General features: G+C 36.5%; 2 protein-coding genes across 3 annotated transcripts; one reads left to right on the top strand and one right to left on the bottom strand.

Moving 5' to 3' along the window:
- The first annotated feature begins 96 nt into the window (after window positions 1-96).
- elp1 (elongator acetyltransferase complex subunit 1) lies at window positions 97-17,749 on the top strand. 2 transcript variants are annotated; one of them, XM_058798798.1, is made up of 37 exons: window positions 97-496; window positions 1,072-1,251; window positions 1,393-1,545; window positions 1,664-1,745; window positions 2,239-2,319; window positions 2,432-2,517; window positions 2,671-2,770; window positions 3,003-3,093; window positions 3,195-3,318; window positions 3,412-3,505; window positions 5,022-5,252; window positions 5,685-5,855; window positions 5,930-6,011; window positions 6,817-6,972; window positions 7,171-7,277; window positions 7,440-7,543; window positions 7,638-7,691; window positions 7,803-7,908; window positions 9,027-9,142; window positions 9,235-9,308; window positions 9,511-9,589; window positions 9,738-9,817; window positions 9,911-10,048; window positions 10,210-10,295; window positions 10,375-10,523; window positions 11,488-11,611; window positions 11,718-11,815; window positions 11,962-12,163; window positions 12,246-12,307; window positions 12,389-12,451; window positions 13,040-13,100; window positions 13,196-13,309; window positions 13,501-13,612; window positions 13,712-13,839; window positions 14,158-14,309; window positions 16,743-16,818; window positions 16,898-17,749. In XM_058798798.1, exons 2-37 carry the CDS (start codon window positions 1,102-1,104, stop codon window positions 16,963-16,965), a joined length of 3,954 nt encoding a protein of 1,317 aa, XP_058654781.1. In that variant the 5' UTR covers window positions 97-496; window positions 1,072-1,101; the 3' UTR covers window positions 16,966-17,749. The 2 variants fall into 2 exon arrangements, with proteins under 2 accessions (XP_058654781.1, XP_058654780.1); XM_058798797.1 differs by having other exon boundaries at window positions 7,638-7,697.
- A 144-nt stretch (window positions 17,750-17,893) lies between these two features.
- On the bottom strand, window positions 17,894-25,910 carry smu1a (SMU1 DNA replication regulator and spliceosomal factor a). Its single transcript, XM_058798816.1, has 12 exons — window positions 25,775-25,910; window positions 25,040-25,250; window positions 24,765-24,917; window positions 22,393-22,503; window positions 22,135-22,263; window positions 21,930-22,049; window positions 21,710-21,826; window positions 19,788-19,915; window positions 19,583-19,709; window positions 19,325-19,492; window positions 19,072-19,224; window positions 17,894-18,382 (listed from the first exon to the last, which is right to left on the bottom strand). Exons 1-12 carry the CDS (start codon window positions 25,798-25,800, stop codon window positions 18,284-18,286), a joined length of 1,542 nt encoding a protein of 513 aa, XP_058654799.1. The 5' UTR covers window positions 25,801-25,910; the 3' UTR covers window positions 17,894-18,283.
- Window positions 25,911-26,449: the final 539 nt, after the last annotated feature.

Genomic DNA, 26,449 nt, shown 5'->3' with positions numbered 1-26,449 from the left:
ACTATATGTAATTTTGACGTATGACTCGTGAACGAATCATTTGGTTCAGATCTTTTCAGTGAATAATTTGAACCATTTCGCTAAACCGGTCTGAACAATTTGTGATTTGTAAGAATCGTTGACTGAATTGGTCTGTGAACTCTGTTGGTACAGACTGACTATAGACTACAACCAAGGTCTTTGCTACAACATCTTTCATTCATTGAATCGAGAACCATTTCTATCGAACCAAAAGGACCGTCTTATGTCCGATATTTTTCAACCGGTTCTTTAAAAAAGACCAGTTCAAAAGAACCGATTCACAAACATGTGAATCTTACGTCCCCGCTGTTTCCTCCACGACGACAGAGAGCGCACTCGCGCGCATCGCCACACGCTGCCATTTTTTCTACGACGTCAGAGTTCAGGCTGCATTGACAACAACGTGCGTGTGTTGTGAATGTGTAAGCCGCAAATGATAATTTACCTCATATATAAAGGACAAAAACACAACAAGGTAAGTATTACTAAAACAACTAGATTTGCCGTCTTGATTTGTGCCAGTTTCCTTTCCATTTTGTTGTCATAAGAATTATTCTGATGTTGAAAGCATTTGTTTACTGGATAAGTACGTTGGGTAGATCCTGTTAAACAGATACATTTCATTCAGCTGATGTCGCTGTATTAGAATTAACTCGCTAACATAAAATTTCATGATACTAACTTGCCATGTTTTACTACCATGGTAATGTCGTGTGTTCTGGACTTGTAACGTTACCATGGTATTTTTTGTATTACTTTTTAGTACCATAAATACCATGATGCATCAATATGGTAATCACTCAGTACCGTGGAAACACTGGTCAAATTCGGACACAATTGACTACATTTATTGCTGATAATCTATTTTGACGTATACATTTATTTGCAGGGAAAGCAAGCAATGAATGTCCAGCATACATAGTTGTTTAAAAAGCATCCCAGGATGCATGTCGTGCAGTTGAAGTTGACAGGATGTCGTTCCCACCTGCCTAGTCTTATTTTAGTGATTGCAATCAAATCAACCTAACAAAAACTGCAAAACTGTTTCAGATCTCATCTTGTTGAAAGCATCTACCCAAAATGAGAAATCTCAGTCTGCTGCAGCGCTTCAGGTGTGTGGATCTTTCTCTCCTGGGATCCCCACAGTGTTTCACCATCAGGAGCGAGACTGGAACCGTGCTGGTGGCCTCTGAGCTGGCCATCACAGAGTTTGACCCTCGGACCGAAGAGGTATTTTTAGAATAAAAAGAAAAAGTTTTCATAGAACTTTAAATCCCAGAAAGGGTCATTTATGATAGTTGTAACCCCATTTTGTTCCAGGGAGATCCAAATAGCTCTATATTAATCTTGCTGTATAATGTGCTTCTCTAGGTTCATAAAGAGGTTTCACTGACGGCAGAGGACTATCTCCCAGAGGACGGCAGTGGGGTTGTGGTGGCGATACAAGATCTGCCAGATCAGGAGTCAGTGTGTGTAGCCACTGGCAGCGGTGATGTCATTCTCTACAACCTCAACACCAGTCAGGTCATCATTCATTTTTTCAAAATGCACTGATGATTGTATAAAATGATTGCTACATGATTCTGTGAAATATATATGCTCTTGTACTTTCTAATTAACAATATCAAGTTCTCTCTCATAGTTAGAATGTGTTGGCAGTGTGGAAAGCGGTCTAACTGGCATGACGTGGAGCCCAGATCAAGAGTTGGTGACTCTGACCACAGGTCTATATCACTAGAAGTGTTATTTAAATATCCTTGAGATGTTATTATAGTTTTTTTTTTTTTTTTATTAAATATTTTGATTTTGTTTTTATTTATATATTTTCCATTTTAGTACTTTAGTAGTATTTTTTAATGTTTATATATATATATATATATATATATATATATATATATATATATATATTAAAAATGTGTATTTATGTTTATTTAATATTTGTATTTTATATTATTTATAACTTTTATTTTAGGACATTAAGTTAAACTAAATAAAAAAGAGAAATGTTGCTAAATTAAAAGTTACTAGCTAAAATAAAATAAATATTTTTTTTATTTTAAGTTAACATTTATATTGTTTCAAGAAACAGAATTGTTTTTGTGTTTGGCTTTATTTTAAGTTAACTATAATAACCCTGCCACTCAGTGTATATCTGCATAATCGTGCCATTTCACTTATTCTCATTGTGTAAATTTGTGTCTTTATGTTGTATGTCAGGTCAGGAGACAGTTATCATGATGACCAAGGACTTTGAGCCAATAACTGAGGTTGCGATCAATCAGGATGACTTTGGCGAAGGTATAATTCATAAGTCTTCATTTACCTCTTAATATCATGCTTTCATTCAGGTGACTTGTGTTCACTGCATATGAACAGATATAGTGTCTGATCTGTTTTTTCTGTGCGTTAGATAAATTCATCACAGTTGGTTGGGGGAAGAAGGAGACTCAGTTTCATGGCTCTGAGGGCAAGCAGGCCGCCCATCGGAAAGCAGCAGTACGTTTTTGTTCTGTTTAGCATCATTCAAATCAACTCACTGCAGCTAGGAAGTATGATACTGACCTGAGGATCATCAGGAGATCATTGGCATTTCAACCAATGAATTTGAATATGGTTCTTTTCTCACCTAGTTCTCATATGCTTTCACAGGAAGTGCAGCCTGCTCTGCCATGGGACGACAGGAAGCCAAGAATCACTTGGCGTGGCGATGGGCAATTCTTTGCTGTCAGCGCTGTTTGTCCTCAGACTGGTGAGAATTACTGCTATTGTTATTACATGAAAAGTTGTGACAGTTAATATTATTCATCATTCCTGTATCTCAAACAGTAGAACATGGTGCTAACAACACCAAGGTCATGTGCTCAATTGCCAAAGAATGCATGAACTGATTCATGAAGTGTGTATCTTGAAAGTCACTTTGGATAAAAGTGTCTGCCAGATGCATTAATGTGAATGTAAAATATAGCAGCTTTTCGTTTCAGGTGCTCGAAAGGTTCGAATCTGGAACCGAGAATGTGTTCTGCAGGCCACCAGCGAGGTTGTTAACGGTCTGGAACAGCCTCTCTGCTGGAAGTAAGATATTCTGAATGTCTTTTAACTTAGTTTTTAACTTTTATTTTCTTTTGAGTCTGACAGATCTGATGTGAACTGTAACAAATGGATTTTTCTTCTAGACCCTCCGGCAGCCTGATCGCTTCCACACAGCGGCACCCTAACAAACACAGTGTGGTGTTTATGGAAAAGAACGGACTGTTGCATGGAGATTTTACTCTGCCTTTTGGAAAGGAACAGGTCAAGGTAGATCTCAACTCCTCTATATATGTTATTTTCAAAGATCTGAAATACAAGTCATGGTGCTTGAAAAGCTGAAGATTTGTGTGTTTTTCTCAGGTAAAGGAGCTGCTGTGGAACAGTGACTCTACTGTTCTGGCTGTTTGGATGGAGGACTTGAAGCCCAGAGAGAACGACCATCCCAACACATACAGTAAGATGCAGATCAGACTGCTTTGCATATTCAGTGATGGGTCCAGTAATGATCAGTGTTGCTTAATTAGGGCTGCATGATTAATCAAAATAAACCAAAATCATAATATGGAGTCATTCTGTGTCAAATCAACTAAATTTTGAAACTTCCCCAGTTCAAATTTTTGATTTTGCTATTATACATAAATAGTGATGAAAGCCAAAATATTAAATGTCACAGATATATATATATATTTACTGAGTGATGCACTATTTTTAGAGACGGGTCAAAATGACAAGTTTCACCTGAGAATTGGAGCCAAATTACTGGACGGTAAAAATGACTTTAGAAAGCTGGCAGCATTATTGTTATTTTTGCACAGAGATTGGTAGGTCTATTAGTAAAATCTGTTGACTTTAGCAGTGGAGATTCCAAAAGAAAAGCTTATTAAGAATGAGAATCTAGAAAGATATTAAGATATTTTAAAGTTACAAGTATGATAACTTTAGAAAAATAATATTTATGGCACTCAGACATGTATGTTCTATGCAATTGAGCTGATAGAAAAAAAATTAGATGCCTTGCTAGTTATAACATTATGTTCTTCTTTAGATATTCCTCTTTAAAAGAAAAAAGTATCAGCTATATGCAAAGTGACCCACATTTGGATTTTAAACCACTGAAAAAGAGCAATTTACCAATTTACTCATGGAGCTGCATTAAAGAGCTCCATATTGCTGGGATTGAATCATGGGCCTTTAGAATGAAGATACCAATAGGACAATTTGTTACGCACCAGAATCTAAAAGGATATTTAGATACCTTTAATACTTTTTGATTTACAGGCATGCAAACTTGAGGCAACAAGAAGTGTTTTTTTGTCATTTTCGAGCTGTCACCTTAAGCATGTAATGAAACAAAAATGGCTAAAGTCAACAGATTTTACTAATAGATCTACCAATCTCTTTGTAAGAAGTAAAATAATGATGCTGCCATCTTTCTAAAGCCATTTTTACATCCCTCTAATTTGGTTCCAAATCTCAGGTGAAAATTGTCATTTTGACCCCCCTCTACAAAATATTGGATTACTCAATATATACCTATTAATACTTTGGCTTTCATCACTATATATGTTTGTCTTTCTACAGAAAAAATATTAACAAAATCAGAAATTTGAGCGGGGGACCTCTGGTTGAGTTGACAAGGCTTAGTGTGATTATCAAATCACAAAGGCTGCAAATGAATGTTATAAATATATGATCAGTAAATACTGCTCCACACAAACTGCATCTCTGCATCTGCTCTGATTTTGGTTCGCTTTATTATGCATTTATGAATCCAGCATGTGCCAACCATCTTTCCATTTTTGTCATGAAATGCACTTGTCAACAAAAGAGCTTGTAATAACCGCTTATCAACAAAAGCTTTAAGGGTTCCCTGTGGTTCAGTCAAAATAAAATGTGATGATTTAACATTTGAAAATGCAGAAACTAACCATGATGCTTTGTTTTAAACATCTGACCTCTTTCTTTCACAGTTCAGCTGTGGACAGTCGGGAATTATCACTGGTATCTAAAGCAGAGCTTGCATTTTGGCAGTGAGCCCCTCAAGGCCCCGGTGTGTGTGTGTTGGAATCCGGAGAAGCCCTTGCGTCTCCACCTCCTGACTCGAGGATGGGGCAGCTACACCTATGACTGGGGCTGGAGCACAGAGCGCAGTCATGGCACAGATTGCCATGATAACGCCAATGTGGCAGTGATTGATGGAGGTAGGCGTGGCCATCATAGATATATATATGTTTGGGCCGCTATACGTAAGCCGTCCGCCATATTGTAATGGTCAACTTGACGTCATTCACCATAGTAATCACTGAATATTCGAAAGATGCCACAATCCTCCACAGAACAGCTCAACGGCTCTGTGTGAACCTACAGTATGGTGAATGATGTCAAGTTGACCGTTCCAAGATGGCCGCCGCATCTACGTGCTTGGAGCGGTGGGGTGTCTATATATGTCTATGGTGGCCATTGTCTAACTTATGAATAATTGATTAATCTCTCTACTTTAATAAATTGTAGACAACACGCTGTTTCTCAGATCTTGTTTTATATCACTTGTAGAGTAAATAAGGTATTTGAGTACAGTCCAATAATTAGAGATCTGAATGAATTTTAGTGTGTTTAACTAACGTGTTTTGCAGATAAAATCCTGGTGACAACATTCCGCCAGTGTGTGATTCCTCCACCTATGTGTGCTTTTGAACTTCAACTTCCTGTTCCTGTCAATTTGGTCACCTTCCATTCTCAAGCCCAGAGGACCAATGAGCTCGCTGCACTCACAGCCGATGGGCATATTTATGTATATGGTCAAGGTGAGTCACGTAATTTGAAACTTCATTCAAACATTACGTTGTTTAGGATTTCTCACTTAATTCACTATATTCAGGTGGCAGTGTGGAAAATGGAGGTGTACCTGGGGTACCTGGCTTTAAAGTCATCTCGGCACCATTAGTCTTAAAGACATACAGGTACAGATCATTTTGATTTTGACTGTTGATTGTGTTTTACATTTGTTCATGTTTCTGCAATCCTTATTTAACAAGAAGGTGTCACTAAATAATGGACATGTTTTTGAACGGTAGTGTAGCTGTAAAAGTTTGGGGTCGGTAAAATTTTTAAATGTTTTTGAAAGTATTGTGCTCACCAAAGCTGCATTCATTTACATAAAAATGTAAACAATTATTACCAATTTAAAGTAATTAATTTCAAATAATTGTTTTCTATATTAATAAATATACTATTTTTTCTTTTCTTTTTTCCAAGTTATGGCAAAGCTGAAAGTTCAGCATCATTACTTCAGTCTTCAATGTCACATGATCCTTCAGAAATCATTCTAACTTACTGCTCAAGAAATATTTATTATCAATGTTGAAAATAGTTGTGCTGCTTTATATTTTTGTGAAAACCAATGACTTTTTTGTAACATTTTAAATGTCACTGTTGATCAGTTGAATGCATTATTTCCTGAATAAAAGTGTTTATTTCTTTAAAAAATCTTACTGATCTCAAACTCCTACAAACATTACTTATTAATATATTATTACTTCTTAAAAATATGTTAGTATACTACTAATGTATTATTTTTTGACAAATTGTCTGTTTCCACAGTTTTCTACAGTTCTTTTCTGCAGAATCCACTGTTTTCTACTGTCCTTTCCACTGCTCATTTCTTTTCTGTCATTTTCACATTCGGGCTAGCGTATCTATTCAGATTGGCACTTCTGTGTAATTATTACATGTAACATATATTCTGATGCTGATGTTGTCTCTCAGGGTCGCCATGGATCAGGAGGAACCTCTGACACTGTGCTTGCTGCTGTGGTTGAGTGACGATTTGTTTTTGGCTGTGGCTCATGGAAGATGCTTGACCCGCCTGCTGAAACTCACCCCATCAGACAGCCAGGACCCCAAGGACACGCTGGAGATCAGGTACTGACGCTAAAATAACTAACTCCTCCGGTCTTGTCCACATTTGTATTCAGTGTAGCTCACACAAAGACAGACTGATCTAACAACCGTAGACATGAGCTCAGGGGCTGGGAATTGTAAAAACTTTTGAATTTTTTAAACTCTACACTTTATGCAGTGTCTCTCTTTCTTAAATTCTTGGTGTTGGTCATTTCTCAGGTCAGACGTTCCAGTGGATGGTTTTGTGATCAGCTTGTGTCACAGCCTCAGAAATGGCACTGTGGCCCTGCAACTTGATGACGGACAGATCCGGAAAGTTCACATGGGTCAGTCAGTCCACTAATTACAACAGAAACTGGATTTGGCTACTACATAGTATCTGTTTAATCACTTGTCTTGTGTTTAGTTTTCTTGCTAATGCAATTTAAAAATGAGTAATTTAATCACACATATAAAGACATCTGTCAATGATAGAATATTCTATACAGACTCTTCAGAGCTCAGTCTAACAGAATGGAAGGATTCCACTGGCAATACCATCAACTTCCCCCGGCCTTGTGTTCAGATGGCACTATGTACTCTCAGCGGCGAGGTGAATATATAGTCTCCATCTATAACTGACCTTTATTTCATCGTGCTCACTTCAGTTTCAATAAACGCTTCATATGTATTTTGTCTTTTAATAGGAACATTTGATAGGCCTCACAGAGAGATCACACCTCTACATTGATGACTCACTGGTAGGTGTGAGTACCCCAAAAATGATATAAAAAGGGTATAAATTACATTACATTTAGTGTGTTAGTGCCGAAATCCTGGCTGGTATGCTCACTGGAGTGTCTTTTCCGCAGGTGGCCTCCAATATCTCCTCGTTTGTGGTTTATGACGACTTCCTCCTGCTCACCACACACTCTCACATGTGTCACTGTCTCAACCTCAGCACACTCTCAATCAAAGGTACATGTGAATGCATCATGTTACAAATATATGCTGTTTATTCATTAAATAATCCTGAAGAAATGCATAAAATTTTCAAAGAAAAGCAACAAAACTATTTTGAACATTGATAGTAAGAAATGTTTTTTGAGCAACAAATCAGCATATTAGAATGATTGATTTCTAAAGGATCATGTGACACTAGCTATGACTCCATCCAGCTATTTTTATGCGTATTTTGGGATATCGCATAAAAAACCGCTGGATGGAAACGCCAAGATGTGCATAAATTCTAAAAATGCGCATAAAAAAACTTGTGCACTTAACTAAGGAGGAGAAATTTCTTATCTGGTAAGAAAAAATGCGCATGAACTATGATGAAAACACTTTTACTGAATAAATTCCTTAATGCGCATCTAAAAAGACATGTGACTTTGTGATGGGACAGCACAATTGGACCAACCAACGAACTGATCACATTGCACAGCATCTGAAATGCTATTTTTTTCATTTTAAAATGCTTGAGAAAAGTCTCGTCAAAGTGCTTTGTTATAATTAACTCCAGAACTGCGTTCAAAAACAGCAGGCTCTGGAAATAAGATAACATAACCGCGTTTCGTCTATGTACTCTGAGGCTCGTAATTTATTGTATATACAAATTATTATATAGAGTGCCTTCTCCTGCTGCTGCAAATAATTTTTTTCTTTGTGATATTTAGCACAAGTTAATCAAGAAGTGACAATGTTGTTCTCTTCAACTCATTGGATGGAAACGGTGCTTTATTCGCAAATGTTTTATGCGATATTCCAATTTTGCGCTTGTTCAATTCGTAACTTTGGATGGAAACATAGCTACTGTGCTGAAAGACTATGCTGAAAATTCATTACAAGAAAAAGTAAAATTTTTAAATATTAAAATAGATAACAGGTTTTTAATCTGTAATAATATTTCACAATATTACTGTTTTACTATGTATTTTTTATAAAATAAATGAGACCTATCAAAAACAAAAAAAAATCATACCAATCCCAAACCTTTCAACAGTAGTGTATTATAATACAATATAAATACAGCATATATTCCATAAATATAGAAATATATCTAAATATTTCTGTTTCTATATTGGTGTCCTGTGTAGGTCTGCAGTCAGCTCTGAGCTCAGATGCTAATCAGAACGATGAGACTGTACGAAAGGTAGAACGAGGCTCTCGCATCGTTTCTGTGGTTCCCCAGGACACCAGACTCATCCTGCAGGTGAACTGAACATGGTTCTTCTCGCATGTTCATATGATTGTGTATTTTTTGATTATGTATTTTAATGACAAATTGATTTGTTTTGTTTTCAGATGCCACGAGGGAATCTGGAAACCATCCATCATCGAGCTCTTGTACTTGCTCAGCTCAGAAAGTGGCTTGATAGGTATTTTACATTTAGAAAAACTTCACACAATGCTGTGTATACAAAAAGAATACTGACCTTTTTTAAAATAAAAATAAGGATTAATGCACTTTTTCCCAAAAATATTTTATATTGTGTTATATTTTTACTTAAAAATGTAAAAAAACAATAGCTGAAAAATGAAATGATTTGATTTGAATCATTTTGCTGTTGTTTGTTTCAGTCTCCGATTTAAAGATGCTTTTGACTGCATGAGGAAGCTGAGGATCAACCTCAACCTCATTTATGACCACAATCCAACTGTGAGTGACCTCACTCTGTTGTCATTTCCTTCTTACAATAACCTCTAAACACATTCTTCTACACCATGGATTGCATTTTCTTTCAGAGAATGGCAATAAATGAATAACACCACTCCCATCTACCCCCATCCCATGATTCCTCTCACAGGTGTTTCTTGCCAACATTGAGATGTTCCTGAAACAGATTGACTCCATCAACTACATCAACCTGTTCCTCACTGAACTCAAGTAAAACTTTAATGCAAAGGCATTGATTAAATCTCTTTTGATACTTTTTTCCCTTTCATTTGTCTTTCAATTAAATTTTTTTTTAATTTTTAGAGAGGAAGACACCACTACAACAATGTACCCATGTCCTTCACGCTCAGCCTCCAGTTCTGCCTCAGGTAAAGGAGGAAAGAAGGTGGACATCATCTGTGATGCTTTACGGTCAACAATGGAGACTCTCAACCCACAAAAGTCAGTTCCTTGGTTATAAATGTTACTTATGTTTCATAAATTGCAGGAAGTATAGCATAGCCCTTCTACTTCCCTTTCCAAATGAGATAAGATTACATTTTACACATGATGTACATGAAGCCCTGATCTTCCTCCTCTGAGATGCTTTTATCTTTACACAGGTATTGTTTATGTATTCTGACATCACACGTGAGAAAAACTACACCAGAACTAGAAATCGCTCTACAGAAGGTCCATGATTTACGAGGTGAGCTTCGACTCACTCAAGCCCAAATAAACACAAGTTGGATTATGTGTCTGTTACATCTGTGTGCTTTTGTGGTTAGTGAACCCACCCTGTGGCAGCAGCAGTGTGAGCGCAGAGGAAGCCCTGAAGTATCTTCTCTTCCTCGTTAATGTGAATGAGCTGTATGAACACTCCCTCGGCACCTACGATTTTGACCTAGTGCTCATGGTGGCTGAAAAATCTCAGAAGGTCAGTCAGAAGATTCCAACTCTGATGAATCTTAACTTATTATATTAATTCTTAAAAATTATTAAATAAATAAAATTAATCTTTTCACATATGATCTGCCATTTGTAATGTTTGTATTGCTGTATAATATGATTTTATATTACAAGATGGACAAGTACAATTCAGTAAATACATAATTTCATTTAAAATTTCACATAATCAGCCATTTTGCATATGAAACATTATATTATGTTGTTAATATAACTAATAAAATTCAGTAAACAATTTCATAATTTCACACATTATTATATTCATTGTTTTACAAACAAAATTTGTACAATTCAGTAAACATAATAAAATTGGTAATTTCACGTATAAGCAGCCATTGCACATTTGTTTTATTGTATTATATTAAAACATTATATTATAAAACGAAAAAAACAACAACAATTTAATAAATGCATAATAAATTCAAATCTTGTTCACCATTTCACATATTATATTATATTGTGTTATATTATATTCATCGTTTTACATACAAAACTTGTATGTCATTAACAAACACAATTTAAGAAACACATAATAAATAAAATGTCATAAGTGCAGCCATTGCACATATTATATTTGTTCTGTTCTATTATATTAAAAATATTATATTATAAAACGGAAAAAAAAAAAATGTTTATAAATACGTAATGAATAAAATTCTTGTTCACATATAAGCAGCTATTTCACATATTTGTTTTACTATAATATATTATGATATATTTTATATTGCAGTTACATTATTTTATATTATAAAAGGAATGTACAACAATGGAAATTGGCCATTAGTTGACAGACGCTGCATTGTAACACACAACAACAACAGGCATTTCCCATGTAGACAGCTTTTCTGATAGTGAGATTGATCTAGTTTTAGCACACATCTGTTGTAGACACTGTTTTGCAGTGGTTTATAGGTTTTTTTCCCTTAAACATGTAGGACCCTAAAGAGTACTTGCCATTTCTGAACATGCTGAAAACCCTGGAGCCGAACTACCAGCGCTACACCATCGATAAACACCTCAAGAGATACAGGAAGGCCTTACATCACCTCAGCAAGTGTGGTAAGAGCCTTGTTGGACATCCTTGAGCAATCCAACAGCAAATTCCTTTATTTTTACACCATCTGTATCTCTGTTTGGTTCTCCTGTTCTGCCTCATGTTTTTCAGATGAAGAACATTTCACAGAGTTGTTAAACTTAGTGAAGGATCAGAGACTGTACAGTGATGCTCTTGAGCTCTATTCTTCAAACAGTGAGCAATACAAGGCAAGTTTTATTTTATTAACTCCTACCTATACCTCCTAAATATAAGGCCACGGCAGAACTGACTTAAATATTTAGCTTGTGTGGTAATGTTTTAACTGGAGCAGTGATGACATTATCTTGACCCCTGACCCCTGTGATGTCATCAGACCCTAAGCGTGGCCTATGCAGAGCATCTAGTGGAGCAGCAGCAGGCGGAGCAGGCGGGACTGTTGCTGTGGCGATGTGGAGAGAACGCCCGTGCCCTGCAGGCCTTCGTCAGCTGTACGAGCTGGAGAAACGCCCTCGCTGTGGCCACACACATCCCATTACCACCTGAACAGCTGGCACTGCTCGCCCGAGACCTGGCAGGTGGAGATCTCTGTCATGTATGCATGTTTCCTACTGAGATTATAAATATCCGTAAGCCATGTTGTATGTCTGATGTTTTCAGAGAAACTTCTGGAGGCCAGGAGGCACATGGAAGCCGCCCTGTGTTTGGAGCAGTATGCTAAGGTACACTGTATGTTTCATAGTCATCATTGTCTCCAAGACTGTTGTCTGCTGTGTCATGTGCTCATGTCTGTGTGTTGTCAGGATTGTGAGGAGGCCATCTCTGCTCTGATTCAGGGAGCTGCATGGGAAGAGGCGCTCAGATTGGTGAGCCTGTTCTTTAATTTCTTTCCTCCGTTACCAGTTATTATTAGCAGGTTTTAATGTTTTATTATTACTATACTGGATTACTTGTTACTTACTTACTTACTAATTGCAACATGCAGTATATCAACAAATAATAAAATAAAAATATATATAAGCATTAATTTGACCAAAAGTGGATGTAAAGATATTTACAATATTATTAAAGTTTTTTATTTCAAATAAATGCTGTTCTTCTCTAAATATGTCTATTTATCAAATAATCCTGGAAAACATTTATCACAGCTTCCAAAAAATATTTAAGCAATGTAATGGCTTTCAGCACTGATAATTCAGCTTTGCATCGCAGGAATAAATTACATTTTAAAATATATTATAAAAGAAAACTGTTATTTTAAGTTGTAATAATATTTCACTATTTCTGTTTTTGCTGTGTTTTTATCAAGCAATTTAAACCTTGGTGAGCATAAGAGACTTTAAAAAAATTATTCACCTGCTTTAGAACTGTATTGGAAATTTGATATATATTTTTATTTATTTTTTGGTCAATAGCTGTATAAAAACTTTAATTTCTTTTATTTTTTATTTCAGATTTATTTGTACAACAGACAGGATATCATTGAGACTGATCTGAAGTCTGCTCTTCTAGATGGTAAACCATCATATTTTTTATTTTTGTCATTGACCACCTGTTAATGTTGTATTTATTTTGTGCTGTTTCTTAACTGTATAATTGGTTGCCTGTAGCTCACCGTAATCAGACGTCTTTCCTGGAGTCCCAGAAGGCTTTGTTCATCCGTCACAAAAACCGCCTTGCTGTGGTCCGAGAACTCAAAGCCAAGGCCAGACTGGAGTTATTTGGTAAACAGGAAATATAACTCGGATCCATTTATATTATTAGCTTTTTTTGAAGACACTGGGTAATATTGCATGTTTTATCTCACCGAATATTTTTTTTAAATGGAGAGATTTGATGATAGTTTTACTGAATCACATGAAATCTTCATTAGTACACTTTTGGTTTTAATCTATTTCCTGTTGCTCACTGACAGATGAGGATGGCCCTGACTGTGCGGACGCTGAGCTCTACTCAGAGGCCAGCAGCGTCTTGACCGGCAGCCATCTTGGCTCAAAATACTCCCGCAGCAACTCTCGCATTTCATCGTGAGTGATATCACTGCTAACACAAATATACAAACACTTCATTGTTTTAGTGTCTTGCAGCTCAAATCTCGAGGTTGAAGTTTGCTAACTGATCTGCAGGAGGTCGTCCAAGAATCGTAGGAAAGCAGAGGGAAAGAAACACAGTCTGAAGGAGGGAAGCCCATTCGAGGACATCGCCCTCCTGAATGCACTTACTCAAATCGTCACCATTGTTGATAAGATGAGAGGTGAGCTGAGGGCACAACAGAAATACAAAAACATGCAATACTAATATAAATCTGAATATACACATGTAAATTGTAAGATGGATATAATGGATATTTTATGAATAAACGTGGACATATTTCAAGTTCCTGATTTCAAGTGAATCAGACATCAACAAATGTGCATTTTAGGAGTTTAGTGCTAAGTTTGGCATAGTTTGGACTCCATGGTGCTTTACAGAATTGACATGAATCTGATCAGTTTCCTTATGTAGCTGTATTCTGTATATGCATATACTACATGAAATTCACACTGATGATTGTTGTTGTCTGACCCTGCAGAGGAAGTTCGCTGCCTGCTGAAGGCTCTGGTGCTCTTCCAGTTTGACGGTGTGGCCAGCAGCCTGCAGAGAGACTACGGTGAGCTGCTCCAGCTCATGGAGACGGCTCTTCCAGAGATCTGGAGTGACAACCTGCAGCAGGGCCAAACTCCCGTGAGTCGCACACAGGCTCCCATTGACTGTTTCAGCACATTTAGGGTTGTTTTGTTTTTGGTTTTATATTCAATAGTTCAATATACTTTGAATACAGAACTTGAGATTAATCGAACTGATGTTCAGATTTTTTAAAAGTGATAATACACTTGTACTATTATTACGGTTTCATTTTCAAATATATTTACCATGTTGGTCAAGGTTTCTTGTAATTTAGGTTTACATGCTCCTTTGTCTTTTTTTGCTCTGGAAAAAATAACTAGGGTCAAAAATGCTAATTTAACGCTTGGTGCTTGTTTATTTTGCATACAATTAAATGTTACAATTGGCTTACCTCTTTCCATGTGGAAAAAAAGCTAATAAAATTTGTATGAATTCTATATGAAAGGCCTTTCCACACTGAGCGCGATACGAAAAAGCGAGGCGAATCGCCGACGAACGGTGCTTTCACACCAAGTGCGAAACGAATGTTCGCCTTCTGCTAATTCATGCCTGCACACTAGGTGGCGCCGACCAACAATGCATTTTTCCTCAGATATGTATCTCCTATGTGGATTTAACATCTAAATTAAGATAAACAAAGTTTAGTTCTACACCAGAAACACAAGCTATAATGCTTACAAGAATAGGCTACATCCTAAAATATAATTAGAATTACAATTAGCATCAAGCTACACTTGAAAATGTATGTATTTATTAATGTATTTGCTTACCCACTTTAAACCATCATCGAGTGCTTGTAATAACTTCCAATTGTGATTTATAACTTAGTTGATTTTGATTCTATAATAAGCAGACACATGCACTCTTTGTATGTTTAATAACGCTACACTGCTAATATTTGTCATCCTTTATTGTTATAAAAAATATCTGCATATCTGCAAATGATCTGCATACAAAACACGTAAAGAAAATATATCGTCATAATCATATGTCTATTTGCTTTCATATTTTATGTGTAGAAAAATGTTTCTCAATTTTTTTTATTTATTTAATACGGAAGATCTAGACTAGAGGGGTCATTCTTCAATTGGGGTGGCAAACGAGAGGCAGAATTTGTAAAAAATGCTTTCGTTTTTTTCTAATAAAATATATTGCTATGCATTTTAAAATTAGTTTATTATGCCATCCATAAAAATGAAAGCTTAAGAACATTTAGATTTTTAAATAATTTCAATCGAACACTGGTGACACAGCCACTTATGTCTGTAATTTCAAAGTAACATTTCAAAATATACAGGCAACACCACAGACAAATCAGCCTAGATCCAGACTTTTCTAAAACGGAGGCTGCTGTCATGATGATTTCAAGATCAGGGGACATTTTGGAAATATTAATATGTATTTATCAAAATTTTTATTAAAATATGTTAGATCTGCAAGTTATCAACATAACACCACAGACACGAATAAAGTGCGACACATGAAATTGTCAGAAATTTAGCTAAATTTAAGAAAATGAATAAGAATGTACTCCCCATGCACCCCCCTCAGATCAGCCAGCACCTGCAGTGACCTTTACACACAGGAAGTAGCCCAAATATAATCCCCCCCTTTTCTTAAAGGGGTGACATCCATTGATGTAACACCACAGACGTGAATTTGGGGGACACCATTTTTTTCTTAAATATAACAAAATATGTATTTTTTTTAAAACAATTTAATAAAATTGTACGTTAAATAAAATATATATTCACAATATAACCACTTTATTTGTGTTAAAAATGTTATATTGTTGCAATTACATTCCATGATACCTCTCTGAGGTATGGCGGGAACATCCATATTTTGTAAACAAATGCAATCTCTAAAACTCAATTAAATATGTATTTTAAAATAAAAAATTTAACCATTAACAGTGTACAAATTGTGTTTATCCTACAGAATACACACATTTTATGATTTATTGGTATTTAAAGCTTATTTCAACTGTTGTAAAGTAGAGGGACACCACAAATGAAGAATGACCCAGAGAGTAAACACTCGCGCGCGTGGAAGAAACGGACAGTGTTCTCCAGATCACATGATTCAGTGGAGAATTATTAGAAATTCTGTATAAAGAACATGTGAGAATAAATCGATAACAAGAACTCAGCATCCACTACTTGCTCTTATCCGGGATACTCTTCTTCTGTGTTTGTTTACACTGGTTTTCGAAACAGCGCCACCATTCTCACCCTTTTGTGCAACAACAGCAGCTGCTCCGGTCACGTGATCCTAGCTCAAATCTTATTGGACGGCCCGTGTTTTCGCTTTGCGAAACTGAAAAGATTAATCGGACTGGACGAAAAAAAAAAACACATTGGCATTCTCGGTGCGCGAATATTCGCGGTCTGTGTGGAAGCATCCATAGGAAGCCGTTGTTTTATTCCAGCGCGTCATCGCGCAATATTATGCATATTTCAAATCTTGAAATATTTCTTCTCTCCTCAGCTCACGGGTCCAAACTCAACAGCCAATAGCATTATGGCATCATTTCAGCAGCAGAGACCCGCTGGGCCTCAGCAAGGTGAGTGAGTACTCTCAGTGAGGCTGTTTTCATTGATGGGATTCGTTTTGAATGTACAATGACTCTGTTCACTCCTCAGACACGGAAGCCCTGACTGCTCCGAAGATGAGGATCGCTGCCAAGTGGAAACTCAGCATTCTCAAATAGTTTGCACGTGTCTAGGCATTTTTTGGGGTAATTTTATGCAAATACAATGTATTTGTATTTTATGGGATATTATGAAAGAATAAAAAAAAAATCATAAAATATTGTCTTCTGAGTTTTATTTTCATAGCTGTAGTTCACAATCATTTAGTCTCTTAGGGCCTGTTTACATCTGGTCACTTCATGCGTTTTCTCTGATCGGATATCTATCTGATTTGTTAAAACGTTTCCATTTACACTTGGCCACATAAATGTGTCTTCGCAAAACGGATATAAATCCGTTTTTCAATTCCCGCGCTATATGCAAATTTAAGAGAGTTCACTTCAATGAAAGCAATAGATATGCGCTGCATTTTATTCATTATCAGCTCATTTTAATATCAGAGAGCGCGGCATCAGCACTGGAAAGATAGGTTAGTCTCACTACTTTTAATGAAGATGATTGTGTGTTGAGCGTCTGCGACTTACTTTGATTCATTCGCAGCAGTTTGCGCATCTGCTTGCTGAAGATACTCAGCTACTCATCCGCGGTGATGTTTGTATTAGCGCTGTCATATCTGACTGTAACATGCCATATAGCCTATAAAACGCTCTCCCACGTTTATTTGAATATTTTGATAGCTATCCCATCAGAAAAAACACATTAAGTGACCAGGTGTGAACAGCCCCTTAGTTTCAGAGCAAAGTGTAAGAATGTGTATGACTCTACGTTTATGGTAGTTTCTTGTTAACTAAAAAAAAAATCTTATTTGATTCAAACTAATCCATGTTCCGTTTTTTATATTATGTTCAAATAAATATATAAACTTATCCAATTAATATTTGCAGATTAAGCTCATAATTTGCAATTATAAGGTTATGTTGAAAATAAAAATTAATCAATACTGGCCTTCATGTATAGTATATTAAAATACTCTTTATGGTGTTTCAATGTGAACATTTTTATGATTACGAATTTTAATGTCAGGGGTGACTAACTGATTACAGATATCCATGTTTTTTTTTTTTTAATTAACACCTCTAGCTTTTCAATGTGCAAGACAACTTGTGGTCAAATGCTTTAATTATGTGACAAAGGAAGAGAATGACAAGAAAAAATGATCTACTGTTGGACCAAAAAAACAAAACTTACTATTAATTACAGATGCTTCCATTTGCCAAATTTAACTCCATGAAAAAAATTAGAAAATCTTATCAACTGCACTTAAAAAAAACAGGTATGTACAAAAAAGGGTTAAAAAGTAGGCAACATATTCTAATTGTGTTCTTCTTCCCGCCCCAACCAATCCAAATCCCCATATTACACAGATCACATCTTTCGTTATGGCTTCCAGAGTTTGAGAAGCCCATCCTCACTGTATGTGGCGATCATATTCTGGTGTGGGTGGTGGGCAATACCAATGACATCCTTCTCATGAACCTGTGGGGAAAAAAAACAATTTGTTTTAATACATAAAAAATGAAAAAAAATAAATAGTTTTTACATCCCATTTTAGTGACCACATCAAATTCAATTTACAAATGTGATTTTATATACACAGAAACCATAATAAATGCAAGTAAAAGGTTTGTGTCTACTGTAATGTGAAATAGTGTTTCATCATTCAGCGTAACATTTATGTAAAAATGAAACAACATACTTATTCTGACCTGTACTTACTAAAATATATAAAATAAGTGATCATACTAAACTGTATTATATTTTAAATGATTAAAAACTCGACAAATGGGTAAAACCTACTAGTTTGAAGGATAGTGGCAAAGATTGGTAAAGATTTAAAATGACAATGAAATGAGTTTTTTTGAGACTGCACTGTGATCCTTAAATAGAGTCTAATGATTCTTGTTTTTTGCCTGACAGTATTATATTTCAAATGCTATTGTTACAGAATTACATTTTTCTTTTTCTGCAAATCATAGTAAAACATTCATGATAGTCACTTTTTAAACAGAACACATTCGAATGTATGAAAAAAATAAAGCTATATTAACCTTGTGTAAAACTACAAACATTTGTACAAAAAAATGATTTAAATTAAAAATGGAAAAACATGTTGATTTAATAAAAAATGGTAAATGAAGGGAGAGAAGGATGGAGAGAGGGCTTACGGTCAGGGTTCTCTCTAGTTTGCCTGTGACTGTGCTGAAACAGTAAAGCACAAAGTCCTCGCCGACACAGTAGATCCACTCGCCACGTGGAGACAGAGAACAGCATACAAAATCACCACCCTCTCTCTTACCAGAGCTGAAACTCCTCACAATCTGCAACAGGAACCACCATAAGGAGATTCATAATCAATCACCCAAATCATTTCAATATTCTCATCTCCTTTTTCATGAACAACACACTTGACCTTCTCACCTGGCCCTGCATGTTCATGATGACAACAGTGTTGGATCGGTTACACACAACAAAATGCTCAGGGTTTTTAGGAAGCAGGATCACATTGTTAACAGTGATGTCGGTTCCCGCAGACGTGCCCAAAGATTTGAATGTGCTGGTGCATTCTGAGGTCTTCACGTTCCAGACCTGGGAGAAAGAAGATGTAAAACCAAAACACGACTTACATTTTATGAGCCTTTACTTGAGATAGTTGAGATAATGCATTAACATGCGTACCTTCACAGTTCCATCAGATGAGGCACTAATGATGTGATGACCATCAGGAGTAAGTGTGGCATCATTCACAAACGAAGAATGACCTCTGAACTCCTTCAAAGACTTGCCTGATTTTAATCCATGAATCCTGTTGGGAAAAATCAAACATAAGTGAAATGTGTTGTGGTTTTTGTGGATGCTGAGGACAGTGAAAAGAGATGCTCACCTAATGGTCTGATCAAAGGATGCAGAGAGAATCTGACTGCTGTCTTTACTGAAGCTGATACAGGTGACACCTTTACTGTGAGCACGCTCATATCGCCGCAGACACTGACCGCTCTGGATCTTCCACACCTTAAAAAAAAAAAAAAAGAGACAACCCATCCAGCATTAACAAATAACCAATAAATCAGCCTTCCTATTGCAAAAATAAAATATTTTATGCAGAAAATGGCAAGTAACCCTCTGATCTTTCATTCAAACAGAATCGTGTTTGCATCTTTTTTATTTTTATTATATAAAATTGTATTTTGAAAAACATTTTTAATAGGTTATGATTGATACAAAATAAAATATAAATTCTCTTGTTTTTAGTTTAACTAAAACAAATAATACAAACGGTATAAACATGTTTTTAAAAAATTACTATATAAATTGAAAAATAAAAATGAATTCAAAATATTAATAAAAACCATTAATAATAAAATAATATAAAAATGTGAATAATAATGTTATTATTAGGGCTGCCCTCAACTAAAGGTTTTTCTGGTTGCCTAGTAGTCGTTCATTTGAAGCATTACGCCCGTTTCACACCGCAAGCGTGAGCTTCGCGGCAGCATCACGTCAGCGTAACTACAGCGTCACTGCAGCTGCAGACTCACCAGAGTATTCACACTGGAAGCGTTTGTTCAGTGTCACAGCAGCGGCTCCAAAGCGACATATTTCTTTACAAAGACAACTATAAATTTGTTTTTAGAAGTTGGTCAGTTATAAACTTGAAAGTTTTGAAGTCTTGGGGATTAGCGTGTAAATGGTCAACAACAAAAACATCTCCTATCATGTTGTTTCAGTCATACTCAAATATAGAAAGTGCTGTTTATACTGTTTTTTTTTAAATTATTATTTTTTAATAATATATATTTTTACCCATATCTCCATTTCTTATAGAAGCTGTCAATAATGAATGAATAATGAATTTATTATGTAGGCCTACTGTATATAGTCCATTGTAACTTAAGATCCTGAGCAAGATTAATTGTTCGTTGTGAGTTTGATAAAATGTTTTAAGTTATAATTTGCTTATGGCAATTAAAAATTAAAAACAAGTTAAAATGGGTAAATATTCTACACATTTTTAATTGTTCATTTTCTTTCCTGACATACTCCAATTCGTCTTAAAACACACTAGACATGCTTATTCTGTGCATTTTTAGCACGTTTTGTGTGAAATATTTATTTTGTCCATCAAAAGTGTGCTGTCACTTTAATTGAGCGTGAGCGGCGCAGCAAAAATAGACTCGGCGCCGAAACCATCGCTGCAGCGCTGCTCACGCAACGCTCCTGCTTGACGCTCACGCGCTGCTCCTGCTCCCGGTGTGAATGCACTCATTTGTTAACATGGGCGCCGAAAAAAATACGCGCCGCTCACGCTTGCGGTGTGAAACGGGCGTTAGTCGACTAATTGCACGATTTTATCACGATTCTTTGTCATGTTGGTTTTACTATTTTGCAAGTTGTCTGAGCATTACAGCCAAACTAATTTCCCTATTATAAAGACAAAAAAATTGTTATTATTTTATCTTTGTTATTCAAAAATAAGAACAAAGATACACATTACAAATACACATACAAATAAAACAAACTGCTTTGTTTTACGGTACAGTAGGTGTATTTAGCAGGAGCATTCAAGAAATTGAATGAACAAATCTAAAAATAAAACACTATATAGTTTGATTCCTATTAAAGCAACTGCATTAAAGTTTTTCAGTCGAGAGTAGCGAGTGATTTTTCTTGTTGTGTTTTGTTGTTTTATTAAAATTCAGCTTTGGCCTGTGGGCCCTGGTTTGGGCATCTCTGTGTTAAACAAATTATCAATGAGCACTGAAGGTTTTAATCATTTGTCAGATTTTAATATAGCGTGTATGAGACCTTAATCTTGCCATCCTGGGCTCCTGTGGCCATCATCTCTGTGTCCCGACTGAAAGACATGCACAGCACTGCGTCATCCATCATCATGAAGTTATCCTGAGCTTGATACTTCAGATCCTGTCCAAAACACAAAAGACGCACAATCCATGAATAAACGTACATAAACGATATATAAAAACTACAAATGCAGATGCATAAGGCGCAATACAGATTCACAGACCTTTCTGATTTTTCCAGTAGTGAAGTTCCATACTTCAATAAATCCATCCACAGATCCAGTAACCAGATACTGGCCATCAGGAGAGAAGCGCGAGCACTCGACATGAGACTTCTGACCAAACTACAATGATAAAACACACTGAGTTGAGTAACAAATCTCCACTGTATCTCATGTTCCTGTGGAGGACAGATGCTGGTTCCTGTACCTTGATGTGTCTGGCCAGCTGAGTGGGGAATCGTTCCTCCTCGACGTCTTTCACAGCTGCTTTACCTCTGAACAAATCAATGGTCATACCGGGAGGCAGAAGACCTTGATGCTGCTGCCACTTCAGAGACTTTAGAGACAGAGACAGACCATCAACTCCAGTAAGGTGAACTATTGCTCCAGTGTAATTCTGGGACCAGTGTACAATGTCTAGTGCATTACTGCACTAACATCCTGTTGCAAGGGAAGTTTAACTCACCTGTCCAAGCAGAGCCATCAGACGTGATGGTGGTACCACACTGACCTCACCAGCAAGAGCCTGAGCTATAGCTGCTCTACGCTTCTCCTTACTGCTGCCATCAGGATAGGCCTAAAAATAGGTATATCAGCTCAGAATTCATCCACAATGGAAATGAAACTGTTTGTGAAAATCCAAGTAGATGTACAGTGGGGCAAAAAAGTATTTAGTCAACCACTAATTGTGCAAGTTCTCCCACTTAAAAAGATGAGAGAGGCCTGTAATTTTCATCATAGGTATACCTCAACTATTAGAGACAAAATGAGAAAAGAATATCCAGAAAATCACATTGTAGGATTTTTAAAGAATTTATTTGCAAATTATGGTGGAAAATAAATATTTGGTCAATAACAAAATTTCATCTCAATACTTTGTTATATACCCTTTGTTGGCAATGACAGAGGTCAAACGTTTTCTGTAAGTCTTCACAAGGTTTTCACACACTGTTGCTGGTATTTTGGCCCATTCCTCCATGCAGATCTCCTCTAGAGCAGTAATGTTTTGGGGCTGTCGCTGGGCAACACGGACTTTCAACTCCTCCAAAGATTTTCGATGGGGTTGAGATCTGAGACTGGCTAGGCCACTCCAGGACCTTGAAATGCTTCTACGAAGCCACTCCTTCGTTGCCAGGCGGTGTGTTTGGGATCATTGTCATGCTGAAAGACCCAGCCACGCTTTCATCTTCAGTGCCCTTGCTGATGGAAGGAGGTTTTCACTCAAAATCTCATGATACATGGCCCCATTCATTCATTCTTTCGTTTACACGGATCAGTCGTACTGGTCCCTCTGCAGAAAAACAGCCCCAAAGCATGATGTTTCCACCCCCATGCTTCACAGTAGGTATGGTGTTCTTTGGATGCAACTCAGCATTCTTTCTCCTCCAAACACAACAAGTTGAGTTTTTACCAAAAAGTTATATTTTGGTTTCATCTGACCATATGACATTCTCCCAATCCTCTTCTGGATCATCCAAATGCTCTCTAGCAAACTTCAGACGGGCCCGGACATGTACTGGCTTAAGCAGGGGACACGTCTGGCACTGCAGGATTTGAGTCCCTGGTGGCGCAGTGTGTTACTGATGGTAGCCTTTGTTACTTTGGTCCCAGCTCTCTGCAGGTCATTCAGGTCCCCCCGTGTGGTTCTGGGATTTTTGCTCACAGTTCTTGTGATCATTTTGACCCCACGGGGTGAGATCTTGCTTGGAGCCCCAGATCAAGGGAGATTATCAGTGGTCTTGTATGTCTTCCATTTTCTAATAATTGCTCCCACAGTTGATTTCTTCACACCAAGCTGCTTACCTATTGCAGATTCAGTCTTCCCAGCCTGGTGCAGGTCTACAACTTTGTTTCTGGTGTCCTTTGACAGCTCTTTGGTCTTGGCCATGGTGGAGTTTGGAGTTGGACTGTTTGAGGTTGTGGACAGGTGTCTTTTATACTGATAACGAGTTCAAACAGATGCCATTAATACAGGTAACGAGTGGAGGACAGAGGAGCCTCTTAAAGAAGAAGTTACAGGTCTGTGAGAGCCAGAAATCTTGCTTGTTTGTAGGTGACCAAATACTTATTTTACAGAGGAATTTACCAATTAATTCTTTAAAATCCTACAATTTGATTTTCTGGATTTTTTTCTCATTTTGTCTCTCATAGTTGAGGTATACCTATGATGAAAATTACAGGCCTCTCTCATCTTTTTAAGTGGGAGAACTTGCACAATTGGTGGTTGACTAAATACTTTTTTGCCCCACTGTACATAAACCAATGTTTCCCATTAATCGCCTGCCCATTTAATCTGTCGTGCCACAGTTTCATAATGAACCGAATATATATCTTAACATAAAAGATCTCTAATGTGGTGTTTTGCACCATTATTTTGGAAATCAAACTAAAATCAAAATAATGTGAGCTTATTGAAACACAAAATGCTGCAAATGGATGGACAGATGATTACAGCATTTCACTAGATTTGTAATATGCCAACAGAAAAAATTACTAAGACAGTACACCAAAAAAATGAAAACTGTGTCATCATTTACTCTCTCATGTTGTTCCAAACATGTTTGAATTTTTATTCTGTGGAAAAATGGGATGGTGCTCTCAATTTTGCTTTAATTATGTGCACCAGGTTGATGCATTTAACTTAAATAAATAAATAAATATTGTACAGTTTAAAGTAGAGCATGTCCCTGAAACCCCCTAGATATAGTCTCACAAAACCTTGTAGGAAACACTGCATGAACTATTAGATAAATGTATTTCTATTTCATAGGCAATATGTTTAAATGTGTAAAAAGAAGTGCTAGGTTTTTGTGAAGTGCATAGTTTTATATCCCTCACCTCTCTGGGGTCAAAGTAAGAGCGTGCTAGAAGATTCTCCAGGTGGATGTATCGCTCAGGTTGGGTTTGTTTCAGCATGATCATGGGGTCAGTCTGCCTCAACAAAGATCTGGCAGCTCCCAGCTCTCGGAGCTCAATCAGCTCAAGAACAACCTGCAAAAATACCACAAAATCACTTATGAGGTGTCTAGTTATTCACAGCTCAATCAGTATTCAAAATTGAGCCACAACTTAACAGCTGACTTATAAAATTCCTGATTTGATCTGCCTCTCACCTGTTCGTAAAGGTCAATGAGGGTCTTGTCAGGGAGTTTGAGGGACTGTATAGCCTGAAGCACAGTGTCCCAGTGACCGCTGTTGATATCTGCCACAAAACTCTCAATACTGTCCACTGTGTTGAGAGACACCGTCGTCTCCTCCTGGAGAGTTGCTAAAGTCCGCTGCAAGTTGTTTTCCTTCAGGTACTGCATGATCAGACGAATAACGCTGGAAAAACATGATAAAAGAAGACACTGTGGTACTTTGAAAGACTGAGAACAACAAATATATTACGACAGCTGGATTAAATAATATAGTGTCTATATAGTTATAAGCAATGCTTCCAAATTGATGTGTGAAAACGAATAAATAAAACGGCAATGTCTAGAAATTTTGTATTGTGATAAAGCACACATACGACATCCACAACGCACAAAAGTGTTCTTCTAAAAACATAATTAAATGAAAACATATGGAGGACTCGCGAGCTACTTTTGCTACTAAAGCCAGGCAAAACACTAACCAGGCTGAGCTTCAATACTTCAAATATAAAAAGTATAAAAGAGAAAAAACTATTTAATATCTAAGCTGTGTCCAAAACAAGCTCCTGGTAATGCTAACACAGTTAGCTAAAGAAACATTCCACAGACCTAACCAGCGATAAAAACAGCCTGTAAAATGTACGTGCTCGTTTAAATTACAAAATTATGCATGCATGTGATGTTTGGAAACACACAATTTAATTCACTTACTCTGCTGACTCTATTTCAATAGACATTATTGAAAAATTATAATACTGATGTGCAGTGAGAAGCTCAAGACACACCGCGACAGGAACAACACACGGGTCTTCTTCTACGGCTCTGAATACATCTGAACTAAACACAACAACGACATCTAGCGGCTATTATAACACTCTCCAGTTATTCGCATTGAAATAATCAAAATGATAATACAACTCAATTTTATATTTACAAACGTTAATCTGGTAATGGTAAAAATATGCTTTATTTGTACTATTCAGTGAAACAAAGCAGTATTTTAACATCACAAGAGATTCATAGAATAAATAAAAACACTCTGGTCATTTATTCTTCACACACACACACACACACACACACACACACATATATATATCAATTTTATTCATTCTTTTATTTAATTCTTTTATTCATTCTTTAAAATAAAATAAGAATAAAATGTTTTAAACATTTCTATTTTATTTCAATATTAATATATTATAAGCCTAAATTATAAGAATTAATAAAATAACACACACACACACACACACACACACACACATACACATACACACAGTATTTAAAAAATAAAAATAAAATAAGAATAAAATTAAATGTAACTTTTTATCATTTTAACTTCCTTCCTCCAAGCTCGTCTAAATTAGTCTGGAGTAAGAGCCCTCTATC

The sequence above is a fragment of the Onychostoma macrolepis genome, chromosome 14 (assembly GCF_012432095.1).
Source record: "Onychostoma macrolepis isolate SWU-2019 chromosome 14, ASM1243209v1, whole genome shotgun sequence".
In the NCBI taxonomy this organism is placed as follows: domain Eukaryota; kingdom Metazoa; phylum Chordata; class Actinopteri; order Cypriniformes; family Cyprinidae; genus Onychostoma; species Onychostoma macrolepis.
Note: the sequence above shows the minus strand (reverse complement) of the source record. Positions and strands in the feature narration are given on the sequence as shown.